The 16,311-nt window shown below is 34.9% G+C and overlaps 2 protein-coding genes across 4 annotated transcripts; one reads left to right on the top strand and one right to left on the bottom strand.

Moving 5' to 3' along the window:
• The first annotated feature begins 685 nt into the window (after window positions 1-685).
• On the top strand, window positions 686-4,288 carry LOC139852261 (threonine dehydratase 1 biosynthetic, chloroplastic-like). The gene is made up of 9 exons (XM_071841514.1): window positions 686-1,269; window positions 1,397-1,576; window positions 1,682-1,951; window positions 2,102-2,308; window positions 3,045-3,293; window positions 3,378-3,451; window positions 3,543-3,660; window positions 3,735-3,869; window positions 3,956-4,288. Exons 1-9 carry the CDS (start codon window positions 838-840, stop codon window positions 4,094-4,096), a joined length of 1,806 nt encoding a protein of 601 aa, XP_071697615.1. The 5' UTR covers window positions 686-837; the 3' UTR covers window positions 4,097-4,288.
• Window positions 4,289-5,299: 1,011 nt separating this feature from the next.
• LOC139851800 (E3 ubiquitin-protein ligase UPL7) lies at window positions 5,300-14,443 on the bottom strand. 3 transcript variants are annotated; one of them, XM_071840976.1, is made up of 15 exons: window positions 14,283-14,443; window positions 13,855-13,977; window positions 13,404-13,644; window positions 12,698-13,281; window positions 11,017-11,952; window positions 10,594-10,928; window positions 8,336-8,614; window positions 7,973-8,225; window positions 7,621-7,791; window positions 7,456-7,548; window positions 7,258-7,365; window positions 6,935-7,051; window positions 6,621-6,710; window positions 6,415-6,524; window positions 5,300-5,570 (listed from the first exon to the last, which is right to left on the bottom strand). In XM_071840976.1, exons 1-14 carry the CDS (start codon window positions 14,304-14,306, stop codon window positions 6,441-6,443), a joined length of 3,438 nt encoding a protein of 1,145 aa, XP_071697077.1. In that variant the 5' UTR covers window positions 14,307-14,443; the 3' UTR covers window positions 5,300-5,570; window positions 6,415-6,440. The 3 variants fall into 3 exon arrangements, 2 of the variants coding, with proteins under 2 accessions (XP_071697077.1, XP_071697079.1); XR_011760726.1 differs by lacking the exons at window positions 5,300-5,570; window positions 6,415-6,524; window positions 6,621-6,710 and having other exon boundaries at window positions 7,258-7,382; XM_071840978.1 differs by lacking the exons at window positions 5,300-5,570; window positions 6,415-6,524; window positions 6,621-6,710; ... (1 more) ...; window positions 7,258-7,365; window positions 7,456-7,548 and having other exon boundaries at window positions 7,640-7,791; window positions 7,983-8,225.
• Between the last annotated feature and the right edge of the window lie 1,868 nt (window positions 14,444-16,311).

Genomic DNA, 16,311 nt, shown 5'->3' with positions numbered 1-16,311 from the left:
GAAACCAAAGTTTCGGCGATCGGAGAGACCACTTCAGGTCAGATCCGCGGATGAAAACAAGAAGAGGAGGTCATCATAACGGAGCGAAAATGACGAGCAATATGAAACCAACCAACCTAAAACTCCGAACACGTAAAATGCCTTGAGAAAATATAGGCCAGCCAAAAATTCTACTCGCTAGAGAAGGAGAGAAGAAGGAAGGTTTGACAACTTTTGTTTAGTACTTCATCCGTCTCAAATCTATTGTTTCAGACAAAAAATACACGGTTTAAGAAAAAGTATCCAACACATGTATTTTTCTGTTAATTTTTCAGTTTTATCCTTTACTTCTTATCTATCATTTTTGTCTTATATGTATAAAATATGCACACAAAAGCAATTTATCATAGGGAGATGATTCTCACACACCTATAATTGATCCATACACATAAACATACTATTATACCCTTACTTTATAATTATAGAGGTTCAATTCTCTAGATAAATTTAGGGATATAAATGTAAATTTTGTACAAAATAGTGTGTATGGATCAATTATAAGTGTGTGAGAATCATCCCCTTTATCATATTATTACTTTTAATTTTAATTTAGGAAAGTGAATTAATTTGGGAAAGGAATACTATTAGTGAACAATCAACCGTCAGACGTGGCACTACCCTGTTTGTCTAGCACATCACCCAGCTGTAACCCTAACGAATTTCTTATAGCCCGGGTTTCTGTTAAAAAGTCGCAAGTGTTTCACAATCCCGCCTTCAGACATCTTCACCGTCGCACTCGCCGTCGCCGTCACCGTCAGCGGAACCGGATTTTGTAGCCGGAAACCTAACAAGCTTGGAATGGAAGCCTTATGTTTCGCTCCGTACATAAAAATACCTAAAAATGGCGTCAGTTTCCACAATGTCACCTCCACGAGACGCCAGAGACCTACCGTCACCGCCACCGTTTTTAAATCAAAGGCGGATGTAGATATGTTATCTGCGACGGGGGGAGAATCAATGACGGCGGTGGTACGGAAACAGGAACAATCGCCGGCGTTGCTCAGAGTGTCACCGTCATCATTGCAGTATGAATCAGGTAAATTAGGAGCTGTGCCGGATCATAAAGTTGAAGAAGGTAACGGTGCGTTGAGTGAAATGGAATATTTAACAAATATTTTGTCATCTAATCGAGTTTATGATGTTGCAATTGAATCACCATTATCACTTGCCCCTAAGCTTTCGGAGCGGTTAGGTGTTAATTTTTGGCTTAAGAGAGAAGATCTTCAACCTGTAAGCACACAATTAATCACTTAATTGTTTGTGAACGTTTAATTGAATTTGTTATATTTATATTTATGTTTAATTATGTAAATGTTTATAGTATTTGATGTTACAAATGGTGATTTTGAGTGTGCAGGTGTTCTCATTCAAGCTTCGTGGAGCGTATAACATGATGGCGAAACTTTCGAACGAACAGCTGGCACAAGGCGTTATTTGTTCTTCTGCTGGTAATCATGCTCAAGGAGTTGCATTAGCAGCCAAGAAACTTGGTTGTGATGCTGTGATTGTTATGCCTGTTACCACGCCTCGAATCAAGGTTAGGTTTATGAAGTATGCTTATGTGTTAAGTATAGAAGTTTACAATAGTTTATTCCTAAATAGCTGACCTAATGGTTTATTGATTGTTGGATGGTGTATTTAGTGGGAGTCGGTTAAGAGGTTAGGTGCAACAGTTGTTCTTGAAGGCGATTCGTATGATGAAGCACAAGCTTATGCTAAAAAAAGAGGTGTAAAGGAGAATCGAACTTTTGTTCCGCCATTCGATCATCCGGATATTATAATGGGCCAGGGGACTATTGGAATGGAGATTGTGCGACAAATGCAAGGCAAAATTCATGCCATTTTTGTTCCTGTGGGTGGCGGTGGCTTGATAGCTGGTATCGCTGCCTACGTAAAGAGGGTATCTCCAGAGGTAAATATGTGTATCCAGAAATTCATTATTTAGTATTACAAGTTTGTAAATTTTGATTTTTTTTTTTTTTTTTTTATGTATGTATCTATATTGATTTGTGATGATGTAGTTATATGTAATGATTTTCACTTGTTGGAATCATTTATGCAGGTAAGGATCATTGGTGTTGAGCCTGCTGATGCGAATGCAATGGCGTTGTCGTTACATCATGGTCAAAGAGTAATGCTTGATCAAGTGGGAGGTTTTGCAGATGGTGTTGCTGTAAAGGAGGTTGGTTTGGAAACTTTCCGTTTATGCAGGGAATTAATAGACGGAGTTGTTCTTGTCAGCCGTGATGCTATCTGTGCATCCATAAAAGTGAGTCTCTTTCATTTTAGTAGTCCTCATCTTTATTTTACTAAATGTTATCTTGGAATATGCAATTGTGTATATGTGGCTATTGAATTGTAAATATTTAGAAATGACCTACGGGATGAATTTTATGTTGTAGTTTAAACTTCCAATTTAACCTTTTTTCTGCAACACTTGGGGGCTATTTACTCTTGGGGGCTATTTACTTTTTTCTGTATCAAGTCTTGTTTCAATTTGCCTTTGTTTGGATAGGGATGTCTGATTCTATGTCTCCTAGAAACATTCCTAGAAACATTCCTAGAAACATTCGATCTCTCCTAGAAACATACCAATTTTTAGATTTAGTGACAGATTAAATGACAAAGTAACAACAATTTTACTTACTGAACTAAGAGCTGAACAGAAACAGATCATTAAGTATTAAGCAGTATTACGTAGGTCCAAATCATTAAGTAGAAAGTAAACAACCCCTTAGATGACATCAAGGGCAAATTTTGGAATTAATCAACACGATTTCTTTATTTTCTATATCATTGTCTCTTAATAACACACTATCTGTATTTGATAAACATAGTCTTGTGATATTAATCCTTTTTCAAGTCAACATCCAGTTATTTTATGGTGTTTCATTGCGTTCTATTTTGTGGTGGGTACTTGGATCATTGTAGAGTACAGAAAAGTTTGTTTAGTTCTTTTCGTCACTATAGATTTCTTTTTTAAATAAAATAAGTTTTTTTTGTAGGACGTGTTTGAGGAGAAAAGGAGCATTCTTGAACCAGCGGGTGCCCTTTCCCTTGCTGGAGCAGAAGCATACTGCAAATTCTATAACCTAAAGGATGTAAATGTTGTAGCAATTACTAGTGGTGCAAACATGAACTTTGATAGATTGAGATTGGTAACGGAGCTTGCAAATGTTGGTAGGCAACGAGAGGCTGTGCTGGCAACTTTCTTGCCCGAAGAAGCTGGAAGTTTCAAACAATTTGCCGAACTAGTGAGATTTAGGACAGAAACACATGGCAAAAGTTGATATACATGTTTTCTAGACAGTTAGACTAACTATAATTTGTGTTGACAGGTTGGGTCTATGAATATAACTGAGTTCAAGTACAGATATGACTCTGGAGAAAAACAAGCTCTTGTTCTATACAGGCAAAAACAAGAGCCTTTTGCCCTTAGAATAAATAAAAATAATATAATATTTATATGTGTGACCCTGATAATTATTTTCTGTTGTTTACAGTGTTGGCCTTCATACAAAGTTTGAACTCCAATCGATGGTGGAGCGAATGGAGTCATATCAACTAAAAACTATTGAATTTACAAACAATGACATGGTTAAAGATCATTTACGCCATCTGGTAATGTTCTTTTTTAGTTTTCTTGCAACTATATATGTATTGAAACCTAACCAAAGCCTATTGTGAATTTCTAGATGGGTGGCCGAACCAATGTAGAAAACGAGCTGCTATGTCGGTTTATATTTCCAGAGAAGCCAGGGGCATTGATGAAATTCTTGCACACTTTTAGTCCACGTTGGAATATTAGTTTGTTTCATTACCGTGCACAGGTTTGAGTTCAACAACATAGCTAACTCGTATACGCCTATTAAACCCTTTTGATCTTGAATATAATGATTGTTTCCCCTGTTTACAGGGAGAAGCGGGTGCAAATGTTTTGGTCGGTATCCAAGTTCCATCAAGTGAATTAAATGAGTTTAAATATCATGCCAACAATCTGGGATATGAGTATGAACTTGAGACTGATAATGAAGCATTTCAGCTTCTAATGCGTTGAGGCCATATGACCAACTTTACAACTGAAATCGTCAAGTTTTCAGATTGAGCTCTAGGTTTGACACAACTTCATTATTCCACCTGAAATATCTTGTTGTAGATATGTTTTGTTGTAATTTTAATAAACAATGTATGTTCATATGTTTATGTTCATTACCAATAAGGTTTAATGAAGGGTGTGTTAATTGAATTACTCATTTGGGTACTAGATTCCAAGGGCATACTCACATATGCTCTACACAAAGGTATCATGTTCTATGAAGAGGAGTTGCGCAATGAAATGGTCTTTTTTTTTTTCTTTTTTTTTTTTTTTTTTTTTTTAATCCAATGTCATTGCATGATCTCAGATTTGAGCTTTTTTCAGTTTCACTCATACAGAAATACAGACATAGATATGCCCCGTTTGACAGAGTTGAGTACAAGGAACACTTGAACACACACTGACAAATGGTAAACATAAATCTGTTTGAACTTTAGGTATTCTGCCATTTTACAATGAGACTTTGATCACTAATATAAATACCAAAAGCATGAAACACGAGGCTTATTTATTTTAGGAAACACGAGGCTTATTTATTTATTTACCGAAACACGAGGCTTATTTATTTGCCAAAACACGAGGCTTATTTATTTACCAAAACTCACATCACAATCACAATCACAAATTTCACAATTTATTGTATTAAATTACCCACTTAATTAATCCCAAAGAAAGTGAGAGGTGCTGAATTCCAAAAGACGCTCTCAACTTACCTTCTTCTTCTAGAAACTTTGACATGTTAATGAACAAAGGTTGTAGAGAATTATGTCTAGTTTCTAGAACTTTGATCTCATTAAACTGAGTTCCGAGCACTCAAGCAGAAACTTACGATCAAAATACTAACTAGTAGACTAGAGGTCAGAAAGTCAGACCAACTAAAAACGGGTCTCTCCACATGCTTACTCCAACTGTATCATGCGGTAATCCAGCCGATGAGGATTTCAACATATTCTTATTCTGTTTCTGCATGTTGACTCTGTTCGTCAACAAATGCTTTCAGGAAAATTGTGTTTGACTTGTCAATTGTCATGCATTGCATAAATCGTTAAATTAGTGTTCGGTTACCAGATTTCAAGAGACGTTACTGTTAGGTTCCACAAATAGCCCTTTCGAGATGTCCGTCTGCAATAAAAGCAGCTTGAACGAACTTACAATGCCAACTCGATCTAAGTTTTTAAGGTTGACTTGTGATTTGGGCTTAAATTGGGAGTCATTCAGCACTGAACATACTGTAGTTTTAAAATTAGTCTACCTCAAACAAGAAAATCATGGTAATAATGTGACACTGATGTTACATTTATATTTTCTCAAAAACATATATAGCATACATAGTAATTACAAAAACAGAAGGATGCAATTCCCTTAAAAATCAGTATATACGTTTGTACTTCAGTGTATCGCTCAACCTTTCAAACATCTTTGGCAGCACAAGTCTCTGTAAACAGATGGGGAAAAGGTATTAGAAACAGTAGTGCATGTGTTCCTTTCCACTCATATATATATCAAAAGTATGATCACAAGTTATATGAGTCTTAGGTAGTTCATAAATGAATGATAATACAAGAAATGGTATGATAAGAATTAGCTAATATGAATGTGTGAGAATACGAAGGTGATTATACGTGTTTATGGCAGTGAACTAATTACATTCTTCTCGGAACAAAATATCCTCAAACAACTCGGTATATAGTTATTTTAGCAGGCTTGCTTGACTAGAAGACACACTACAATCGTACAAGTATTCATGCCAAAAGAGCACCTCTTTAATCCTATGTTGACTTTGAAATTCTAATTTCCGCATTTAAAGCAACAAAATTACTAATATTAGCAATTAGCACCTTTACACTTTCAAACAAAATATAATCTTCTTAGAATGTGAACATATTGTCAAGTAGTTTCATCATTATAACTAAATAGGCAGAATATCCTAAAAGATATATCAACATTGTAATATACAAAGATGTAATGCAAAGAAATCAAGAAAAGTCTATATCATATCCAAAAGTTTGTCAATTACTCCCTTTGTACACATTAAATGCCAGTTTGACCTTAAAGTTGATCTTGGTGAATAAGGTTGGTATTCATTGTTTTACACTTGTCAAAATGATGATTTTTTTTTTTTTTAATCTTTCAAAAAAGAATGTAGAGTACTACTTTAGAGTGGTTATTCGCCACTAAATATCCAGATGATTTAGAGAGGTAACATGTGTAGCATGCCATACATTCAATACACACAAAAACGTACATAGATACAAATCAGAGGTAGTTAGAATTCTTACCTAAGCAAGCAGTATAATTTAAGTGATCATGAAAGTTCAAATCCCGCATTGGAATTGATGGCATATAGTAGCTTTGTTCTCAACGTGGTAGATCTTTTGTAAGTTGGGAGCTGCATACCATGGTATAAATAAAAGTACGTGTGGTCAAGAGTAGTTTCAAAACTCACCTTTTAGTCGCAAAACAGAAACTAAACGTTATGAGGTACCTTAAGAGTATTATAGCACGTTGAAGCTGAGGGAAGGCGATCCACATCTTGTCCTCCAAATGAGGCCCAAAGAGGTACATCGCATGCAACCTACATGAATTAAATATCTTGTTATTTTTCTAAACGTCACCTTGGTTCTAATTGTATATTTATAACCCCTACCTAGGTATAACGAAACACTTTCTATTTCAAGATAGAATCAATTTCTCTTTTAAACCTTTCTGTTATGTTAATAATAATGGTTTAATGGTTTATTAGTTTTATGGGCAGAGCTTTAAAAGTAATAGTGTACATGATGAAAGCTAAAAAGTTACCTTGTGGATGGTGAAACTTGGCTGAAGGTGTTTAAAACCGAGCAAAGGAGCTCGAGAACAACTTGTTACAAACTTCATTAGCATACAACGTTCTTTTGGCTCGAATTCTCTTATAACCTGAGAAAAGATAAGCAACAAAATCTCATAGGTAACTACTTTTAAAGAAAGGGACAGATGTCAGTAGCAGCATCATAATCTAACAAGTGCCTTTCTTAAAAGGGAAATTTAAAGAAACAGACATTAGATCATATCAGCAGCTATATTTAGTGTGCTTTACAAAAAATAATAAAATAATAAATAAAAAAAAGCTATATTGAGTTTACCTCCCAAAAGAGCTTAACCGTTCGACTCCCTTCAGTGTAACCACCAGTATATCGTGTATTATTCCTCAAATCATCAACGTCTATATCATGATTACCACCAGAAAGAAGCTTGAAACATACACAAGCTATCAGTATCAACCATTAGGGTTAATTTAGAGTTAAGAGTTAAACTCAGATACATCTAAAAAGAACAAATACCTGATTGAATTCGCTGGTGTTAAACAGTTTTAACCAAGATGGGGATATGAGATCTGTCAATCCCCTATAAAATGCATTAGAAAGTGGCAATACCTGGCATCAAAAATATAAATCAATTAGAAGAGCACATATCTTAAGATCATATAGAAAACTTTGTTTATATACCTGCCGGTTAAGTTTAAAGTCTGCCATAGCATATATGTATTGCAACTTGTTATCATTTGTCACCGTGATATCCTTGCCACCAGGTTTAAGTTCTACAACATGCCGTTTCCCGGGTAACTCTTCAGTAATCGTGAAGTCTAGTGAGAGATCCTTTACATCACCATCATAATGCTGCAACAAAATGGCTACCAATACATCACTATCTTTTTTATGAAGTGCATATACTTCAATTTATACAGCACTTGTACTATGGAAAAGATGAAATCGTCTTCCCAATTTTACAGTAAATTATTTCTTTTTCTATAATGAAATATACTTTTAGATTAGATATGTACTTTTAACAAATGGTTACCTTAACATACATAAGGTTCTTGTAGAGTTCTGGATCCAGTGCTGAAAGCTCATCAATAAAGCTATAGCGTCCTAGCAGTTTTTGTACAAATACATGGGAGAAGGAATAATCTAGTAATATTCCTTCATAGAGTGCTTTACCAACAACTCTTCCAAAAAACTCTATCATTTGTACACCATTATCCATAAATCTTGCAGTTGGACTTGGAATTAGAAGTCTGTCTGAAGTTGAGGTCTGAACGAATAGCCCATAACTAACAATATAAATAAATTAACAAACATTTATACTTTCAAAGTCCACAAGTGGTGTGAGTATATATATAAAATATGAGAAAAAAAAAAATTAAAAAAAATATGAACTTACTCGGGGGCAAAAGCGGCTTTAGCTATATCAGTTAGAAACTCTTTTGATAAGCCACCATAGTCTAGTCCAGCCTCAGGGAGACCACATTCACTAACAAACGACACATGGATGCTAGACTTTAATCTTGATCCAAGAGAATTTAATTGTTGGAATCCGTCTTCAATGATATGACTACGGCGAATTACTACCTCAACCGCCTGTGGACCAGGTCCAATCATTTCACCAGCCATTCTACGTGAGACTTTGTCCATGCTAATAAATTCTCTGAACATCTGAACTCTGCCAAGCGAACAATCTGTCTTAAAAACCTTATCTATGGATAACAAGCAAGTAAAACTAAAACTTACCAATTAATCAAGGGAAAATTACATAAAAAGGTAACCTATTTTTCCTGTTTTCCTATTCTAGGTAATATATTTCATTTGGATATAAAAAAAAATGAGTCTTTTTTCAAAAGTTAATCAAAAAGAGGCGTGTCGTTAACTTTCGTTAACTTTCTCAGTTAATTGTGTCAACTTCGGATAACATGTCAAGTCATTTATCGACCAACATTTTCAACTCACGATTTCGACGTGCAATTCCTACACGAGTTTTTGACCTGTGTTTTCGAAGCGCGTTTTTTAAGGCGCGTTCTCGAGGCGCGTTTTTTACCAGAGTTTTCGACCAGCATTCTGGAGGCGCGTTTTCAACTCGCGAATTCGGCACGCCTTTTCGAGGCGGTTAACGAGGTGCGTTTTCGAGGCGCTTTTTCGGCTCGAAAACGCGCCTTGAAAACGCGCGCCGAAAAACGCCCCTCGAAAACGCACCTCGAAATCGCGAGTTGAAAACGCGCCTCCAGAAGTCGAAAACTCTAGTAAAAAAACGTCTCGAAAACGCAGGTCGAAAACGCATGTATGAATCGCGCGTTGAAAACGTGCGTCAAAATCGCGAGTTGAAAATGTTGGTCGATAAAGGACTTGACATGTTATGCGAAGTTAACACTTAACTGAGAAAGTTAACAAAAGTTAACGGCACCCCTCTTTTTAATTAACTTTTGAAAAAAGACTCATTTTTTATATCCGAATAAAATATATTACCCAGAATAGAAAAACAGGGAAAATAGGTTACCTTTTTATGTGATTTCCCCATTAATCAAATTTAAGTTATAATCAAGCAAACTAAAATTATAACTTACTAACATTTTAGAAAATGTCATTAGTATGATGACACATTTGACGCTAACCTCCAAGACACCAACAAAGCTTTCCTGGTACACTGGTGATTCTACTCTCCTTACTAATTTATACAGTTTTCTAAAATACTGTCGAGAAACAAACCACAAGGTTGTTGTTCCAAATAAAAACAATCTCATCATCATTAGCCAATTCTTTCAACACATATTTCGACTTCACGATATTTGCCTCCGACTGAAAAATATCCCTCATCTTACCAAAAAAATCATGTTGTTTCAGATGAATACCGACGATTCCACGTTGCCCCTCAAAGTATAAGTGGTCGGTTAAAAGTACAAATCTTACAATAGCGTTTGTGTTGGGCTTATTATACTAGTAAATTGGAAATTTCGTTTGAAAAAACCTAAATTGAGTCATGATGTGATGAATAGCGATGAACTAGTTTTTAGAGAATGAATTCAAACCCCATTCAAAATTCTTGAAATTTTGACCAAGGGTTTTGAATTCATTCCCCCAAAATCTGGTACATCACTTTATGACTCGATTTAAGTTTCTCCAAACGAAACTTGCAATTTACAAATATAATAAATTCAACATAAAAGCTATTGTGAAATCACTACCCTTTAACTGACCACTTATACTTGGAGGAGCAACATGGAATCATAGATATTCATCTTAGGGAAATGATGTTTTTGGTAAAATGAAGGATATTTTTCAGTCATATACTCATATGCAAATCGTGTAGTCAAAAGATGTGTCAAAAGAATTGGCTAAAGATGATGTAATTGTTCTTGTGGTATATTTCTCCACAGTATTTTCAAAAATTATATAAGTTCGTAAGAAGAGTAGAATACCAGGAAAGGTTTGTTGGTATCTTGGGGGGAGCGTCAAATGTGTAATTACACGAACGACATTTTCTAAATGTTAGTAAGTTTTAATTGTAACTTGCTTGATTATAACTTCAATTGCTTAATTAGTAAATTTTAAGTTTAATTCTAATTTTATTTGCTTACAAAGTCTTAATTCTATTAACTTGAATGAATATAAGAATGACGGGTTTAATGGACCACATTCACTAGCAATTACCTTTCTTCAAATGGGAAAACATGTGGGGTTGTAGTGATAACAGAGTGCATACTTGAAATGGCCAATGAATCATCAGATCTCAGATTAGCTGACACAACTTCATGAGTTCGGGCAGCAACAGCAATTGGTGGCCTATTCTTTTTAGCCGGAGAAAGCCATAGAGCAGGGGGACAAAACTGGTGCCTACAGTCCCTTTCATACAACAAATGTAGACAACGAACAGCAGCGTCCATAAGAGCACGATTACGCCAAGGAACGTTATGGGAAAGAGCATTATAAACTAATGTATTCACCATTGATGCGATTCGGCGCTGTTGCTCCAAAGTAAACGGAGCCTAATCAATTGTTAAAGTGATGCATTAGTTTCATATAACATAGAAAACTTGTGGATATTTATATCAGCATAAGACACTCACACGCTACCTGTTTCTCATAGAACTCTATGTCATCAAGAACCAGTAACAAATGTGAATAAGTAGCACAAAATAGGTGGATTAAATGAGAAGAACCAGTTGTTAAACCTTCAGGACCTCTTCTTAAAGACTCGATATCCCATACATCAGATGGGTCATCCGCACTCGTTTGAGTTCCAAGGTCGTTAACGGATTCTGTCGGCTCGTTATCTCCTTGGGACTTTCGGGTGATCTTATTTAACACGTTGACCCATTTGGTGCTTCCATTCTTAGCCGCCCCCTTTTTCTTTTTCTTTTTCTTAAAGGTCCCATCTTTAAAGTCTTCACTATTAGAAACGGTAGCATCATGTACGGAACTTAAATTAGGATAAAACGACTTTTCAAGTGCTTCCCACAAATTCAAAAGGAATCCAGGGGTAAAAGAGAGCATATTGAGAATCGGCATCGACCCAACCACCGGATTAAGTACTGTAAATATTCTAAGCATGCAAGAATAATAATATGCAACATCCGTTAATTCACAATCAGCTTTCTGAATCGGTGAACCCTTGTTTAATGTCAACAACTTCATCAAATGCCATTGTTGACAAACAGGTTTAAGTAAATCTGAGTATGACATATTAGAATGTTTCAGCGACTCAAAAGATATTTTGTCAGGTGATTCAACCAACGGGTCAATGTTAACTTGGAGTGACGGGTCGTCTTTAAACCATCCACCTTCCTCAAAGCAAGTTAATAAGTTTTCAGCAAGTATGATAGCAACTTGAATATAGGATGAAAAATCTAGACCTTGAGTGAATTTTCCAATATCCGTAGTATGGTTGTCTACCACTAGACAAATTATATTTGCAAGTGCCCAACCAACGGGTGGTAACGTCTTTGTATTTGAGCTATGGTCCAATTTATTCAACTTTAAAATCTCTTCTAGAACTCTCTCTTTCGAGATCTGCCATCACCTGCCAAAGATTGATCAGCTTTGCATACTTTATGAAAGATTATGTAATTGACAAATGAAGAGCTAATAAACCTAAAAGATAATTCATCATACAAGGCTCAAAACACATATCTGGACCAATACAATTATATAGAATTTACCGTTTGCCATGTGTGTGTTGGTTCCCTAGCTCTATTAAGTGCCATGTTATTAAAGTATGTTAAGGTCTAGTTTTGGTTGATATGATTTGTAAAGTAAAAAGATCTAAATGGCCCTTAAATCTTTAAAGTGTACATTGTGAGTATGCTACTATAAATACACACCATCCCCATTCATTTAGGAGTTACACTTCTAGCATCTTAACCAATTCCTTCCCCTCACAATTATCATAACAAACTATCTACATCTTGTAACTATTTTCAGCGTTCAATTTTCATCGGATTCATCATCATATTCATACCATCATCATCATCTTCATAGATAATCATCATAACCTACTGTATCCATAATCGAACCAACACAAACACGAATTGAGCTATTTTTAATCTTTTCAAAGTACACTCCTAAAGTAACATATGGTGTCTAAAAAATCTCAAGTCCATGCGTATAAGAATATTTATTTCCTCATTTATGATGTTATATTGGTTAAAATATATCAGACACTAACCCTAGGAATTCTACACAAATGCTCAAAACTGTAAGTTCTAGTACAACGTGATAAAAGATGTAATGTAGAATGTTTTCGCACAAGCCTTACCAATATTTGCCTGAAACATGGTGATAAGATAGATTTATGTTTCAAAGCAGATAAAAGCACTGTTGGCAGCCTTTGAGTAAACCATGGTAAAGTAAGCACAAACACACAGTACTGCTCAACAGCAATCTGAAAATCAACGATCCCGTCCTCATTCATATCCATATTGCTACTATTAAAGGGTCGAAGTGCCAAAGTGATTGCACTCGCTGTAATTAAAAAACTGTCATCTGTATGGCCAACAGGTGTGGAGAAAGGAACATCCAATCTACTAAGGTATCTTCTGATGGAAGGGTAAAGTAGACTTTTCTCACTGCACATGTACACTACTAGATCATTCACTGCCTTGTTTGCATCTAGAAGCATGACATCATCAAGAGCTTTCCAACTTTTCAGGTCAGTCAAGCTAACAACAAAGCGCATCGCCATAGATGTAAGGGGAACATATTGATGTCCCTGTTGACATGAGTAATCACATTCTGAAAGAATGAGTACGCATAAGCTAATCAACTTCTTCGCTTGATATGTCCATGTTCTACGCTCTTCAACGCTCGATACAGCCAGGTTGCAAAAGTTTCTTTGTGGATCTTCAAAAGAGATAAATAAAAAGTACAAAAATAAGTTTAAAATTGCTCACTAACATAGTCAGATATGAAAAAGGTGCAGCTTATACAAATTACTATTATTTTCATTGACAGAAAAGGCATACCACTGGAATTTATACTCTCTAAAAGAATCTTGAAGCAGATCTGCATACAATCAACATCTCTATCTTCAAACCTTCGACGCCGAGTTGCTAAAGTTGTAACAAAGAAAAGAAAAGGTCTCAACACATCGTTCGAAATCCAATTTTTGCTCGTATTAAACGTATGACAACCAATCATCTCCTTCCACTCTTCTTGTATGTGTGCAGCTACCACCTTCATCGAAATATAACGTCTCCAAACCCTCTGCACATAAACTTAACACATCATTTTTCATTCATATAAATGAAGCATATCACAATCTTGCACCCTTACTTTAGCATGAACAGAATGATTTCTATTGAATCCTGGTATCATATCGATAGCAAAATTGACATACAAACTTTGTTACCAGTGGTTTACTTATCAGGTGTAATAAATTATGCTAATAACTGAATTTTAATTTATGTTGTAAACCTGAATAAACAGTGAAGCTGCAGTAGCTCGCCGCACGTAATTGCGAAATTCCCTCTCTTGTGTAACCTTCTCAAGTAAGGCATCTCTAGTGATCTCTTTCGCACTCGAACCACCGAGCGAAACCTAAATCCAACTCAAAGCAAACATTCATATGTTATTCACACATGTAAGAATTCATTTAAAATAAGAACGGTAGTAACTTATCTATACATATGTATGTATGTATGTATGTATGTATGTATGTATGTATGTGTGTCTGTAAAAATATATTCATCATTTCAATACAATCAACCGCAAATTAATTAAACGGAAAATCACACTAACATTTAGATCGATTTGAGATGGAAACGAATACATAATAACAACTAATCAATGAATCATACTGAATTACAGTAAATTAAATTCGATATTTGAGCAGATAAACACACCTGATGTTTACGAAGTCCGTCCATAGGGATTCAGAGCAGGAGATCGATTGAGTTAAAGAGGTGAATCAGCGTAGAAAGCTTAACCTAACGTCCAGACAGTAGCGTCAAATTTGATGATCGATCAATAATTCTGATAAAGTTTGAGAGTACGAATGTGTTTATTTTTCAGATTTTGCTAAACACGGCCTGCTATCGTTAAAACTATAGTATAATAGTATAGTATAATCATCACTACTACTCCGTATAAATATAAACAAGTTTTTGGGTTACCCCACGTTGCGACGGATAAGTTTTAATCAATTAAAAGAAATTGATGTTAAAGATTGAACCTAAAACTACATTAAGCATAGTAACACTCTAACCACCCAAACAACAATTCAAAGATGTTAAATATTAAGAAGTAGAAGTATACATCTAGTGAATTTGTATATTTTTAGTAAAAAATAAAATAAAAATAAAATATGACCAAGCCGTGGGTCGAACTCGCAACCCTTCGCTTGGAATTGGATTCCACAATTATCCAGCCATTTATACATTTCTAATTTAATTTACAACAGTTAATATATATTAATTCGAAATAATATGGTTTAAAAGCCATGTATGGTTTAAAAGTCAAGGCTTGAAGTTGAGTTTTTTTACAATTGGGTCCCAATTGAACAGTGCTCGTTTTTTTGTCTTTTTGTGTTTTCCAATTGAATATATGTATAATATAATATAAATATAAATAAATTATAAATTACTCCGTAATAATTATAACGAGTAAGTATAAAAGAACCGCGCTTCGCTGCGGATGGTTTTAGTCCGTTGACGATCAGTTAATTGAATGCTAAAAAAACAGTTAACGGTTAATTAATTTGAACGTTTGAAAAATAGAAGAATGAGTAAGAAAAGTCAATAACGAAGTGAATAAAAGTTAAAAAATAATAATAATAATAATAATAATGTGATTTAAAAAAAAATGCAAATTACCAAATTATCTCCAAAATTGAGGGTATTTACAAATGTGTCAACATGGACAATGAATGCCCATAACAGTTTTAGTATACATTTTCAAGCCGATAAAAAACTAAAGTTATCAATTTGTTAATTTCGGTAAAATAAATTTTATAAGATATTTGTATGTAAAATAATAACAAATTATATATATATATATATATATATATATATATATATATATATATATATATATATATATACACACACACGTACGTTACATTTAGTATATATCATTTTAAACATGTTATTATTTGTAAACATGTTATAATCAAAGAGTAAAATCAGTTAAGGGTAATGAAAAAGAAAAAATCTAAATATAACTTAATGCTTACGTTAAGAAAAAAAAAAGGGGGGGTTATGCATTTCACTTTTACTTGTGTATCTTTCTATGATTAAATTTTCATCATAATAATAACCATAACAATAACAATAAAGAAATATTCTGGAACTTGAGAATAATGATAAAGGCCCAATTCTATGGGTTAGCCCAGTTTTATCTAAAAGATTTAAAGGCATTTTTGAGTCCATGTTAAATGGTTGAAAGTTATATACGGAGTAGATAAAACTTCTCGAATAGCAAGGCTGTATACACCTACCTTCATTCTCATATCCACACAAACCCTAAAACTTCCTCTCTCATCCCTCATATATCAGCCGCCACCATCACCACCAGATTCCGCAGTCATCACCTCCAAACCAAGGACAATCGTCTCTCCCGCTCCTTTCTGTCACTGCTCTACACTTAAACGTCATCCATTTCTGTTTATATGCAACAACCACCTTCGATCACCATCAAGCCGCCGTCTGGAACCACCATACCTTCTCCTTTTTTTATTTTATCTCTCTCATCTCGTCGCAGTCATTACACAAAAGTCGACGCCGTCATATAGGTTTCTGTTATGTTTTTTTTTCTAGTTGACGGCGGTGATGCATGGTTTCGTCGTTATGACCATTAACAAATCGCCAACAGATCTGGTGTTTGTTTCCGGTAATAACTGTAAATGGTGTTCTGGCAATGACTGATGGCTGGTGG

This window comes from Rutidosis leptorrhynchoides, chromosome 6 (genome assembly GCF_046630445.1).
Source record: "Rutidosis leptorrhynchoides isolate AG116_Rl617_1_P2 chromosome 6, CSIRO_AGI_Rlap_v1, whole genome shotgun sequence".
Classification (NCBI taxonomy): domain Eukaryota; kingdom Viridiplantae; phylum Streptophyta; class Magnoliopsida; order Asterales; family Asteraceae; genus Rutidosis; species Rutidosis leptorrhynchoides.
Note: the sequence above shows the minus strand (reverse complement) of the source record. Positions and strands in the feature narration are given on the sequence as shown.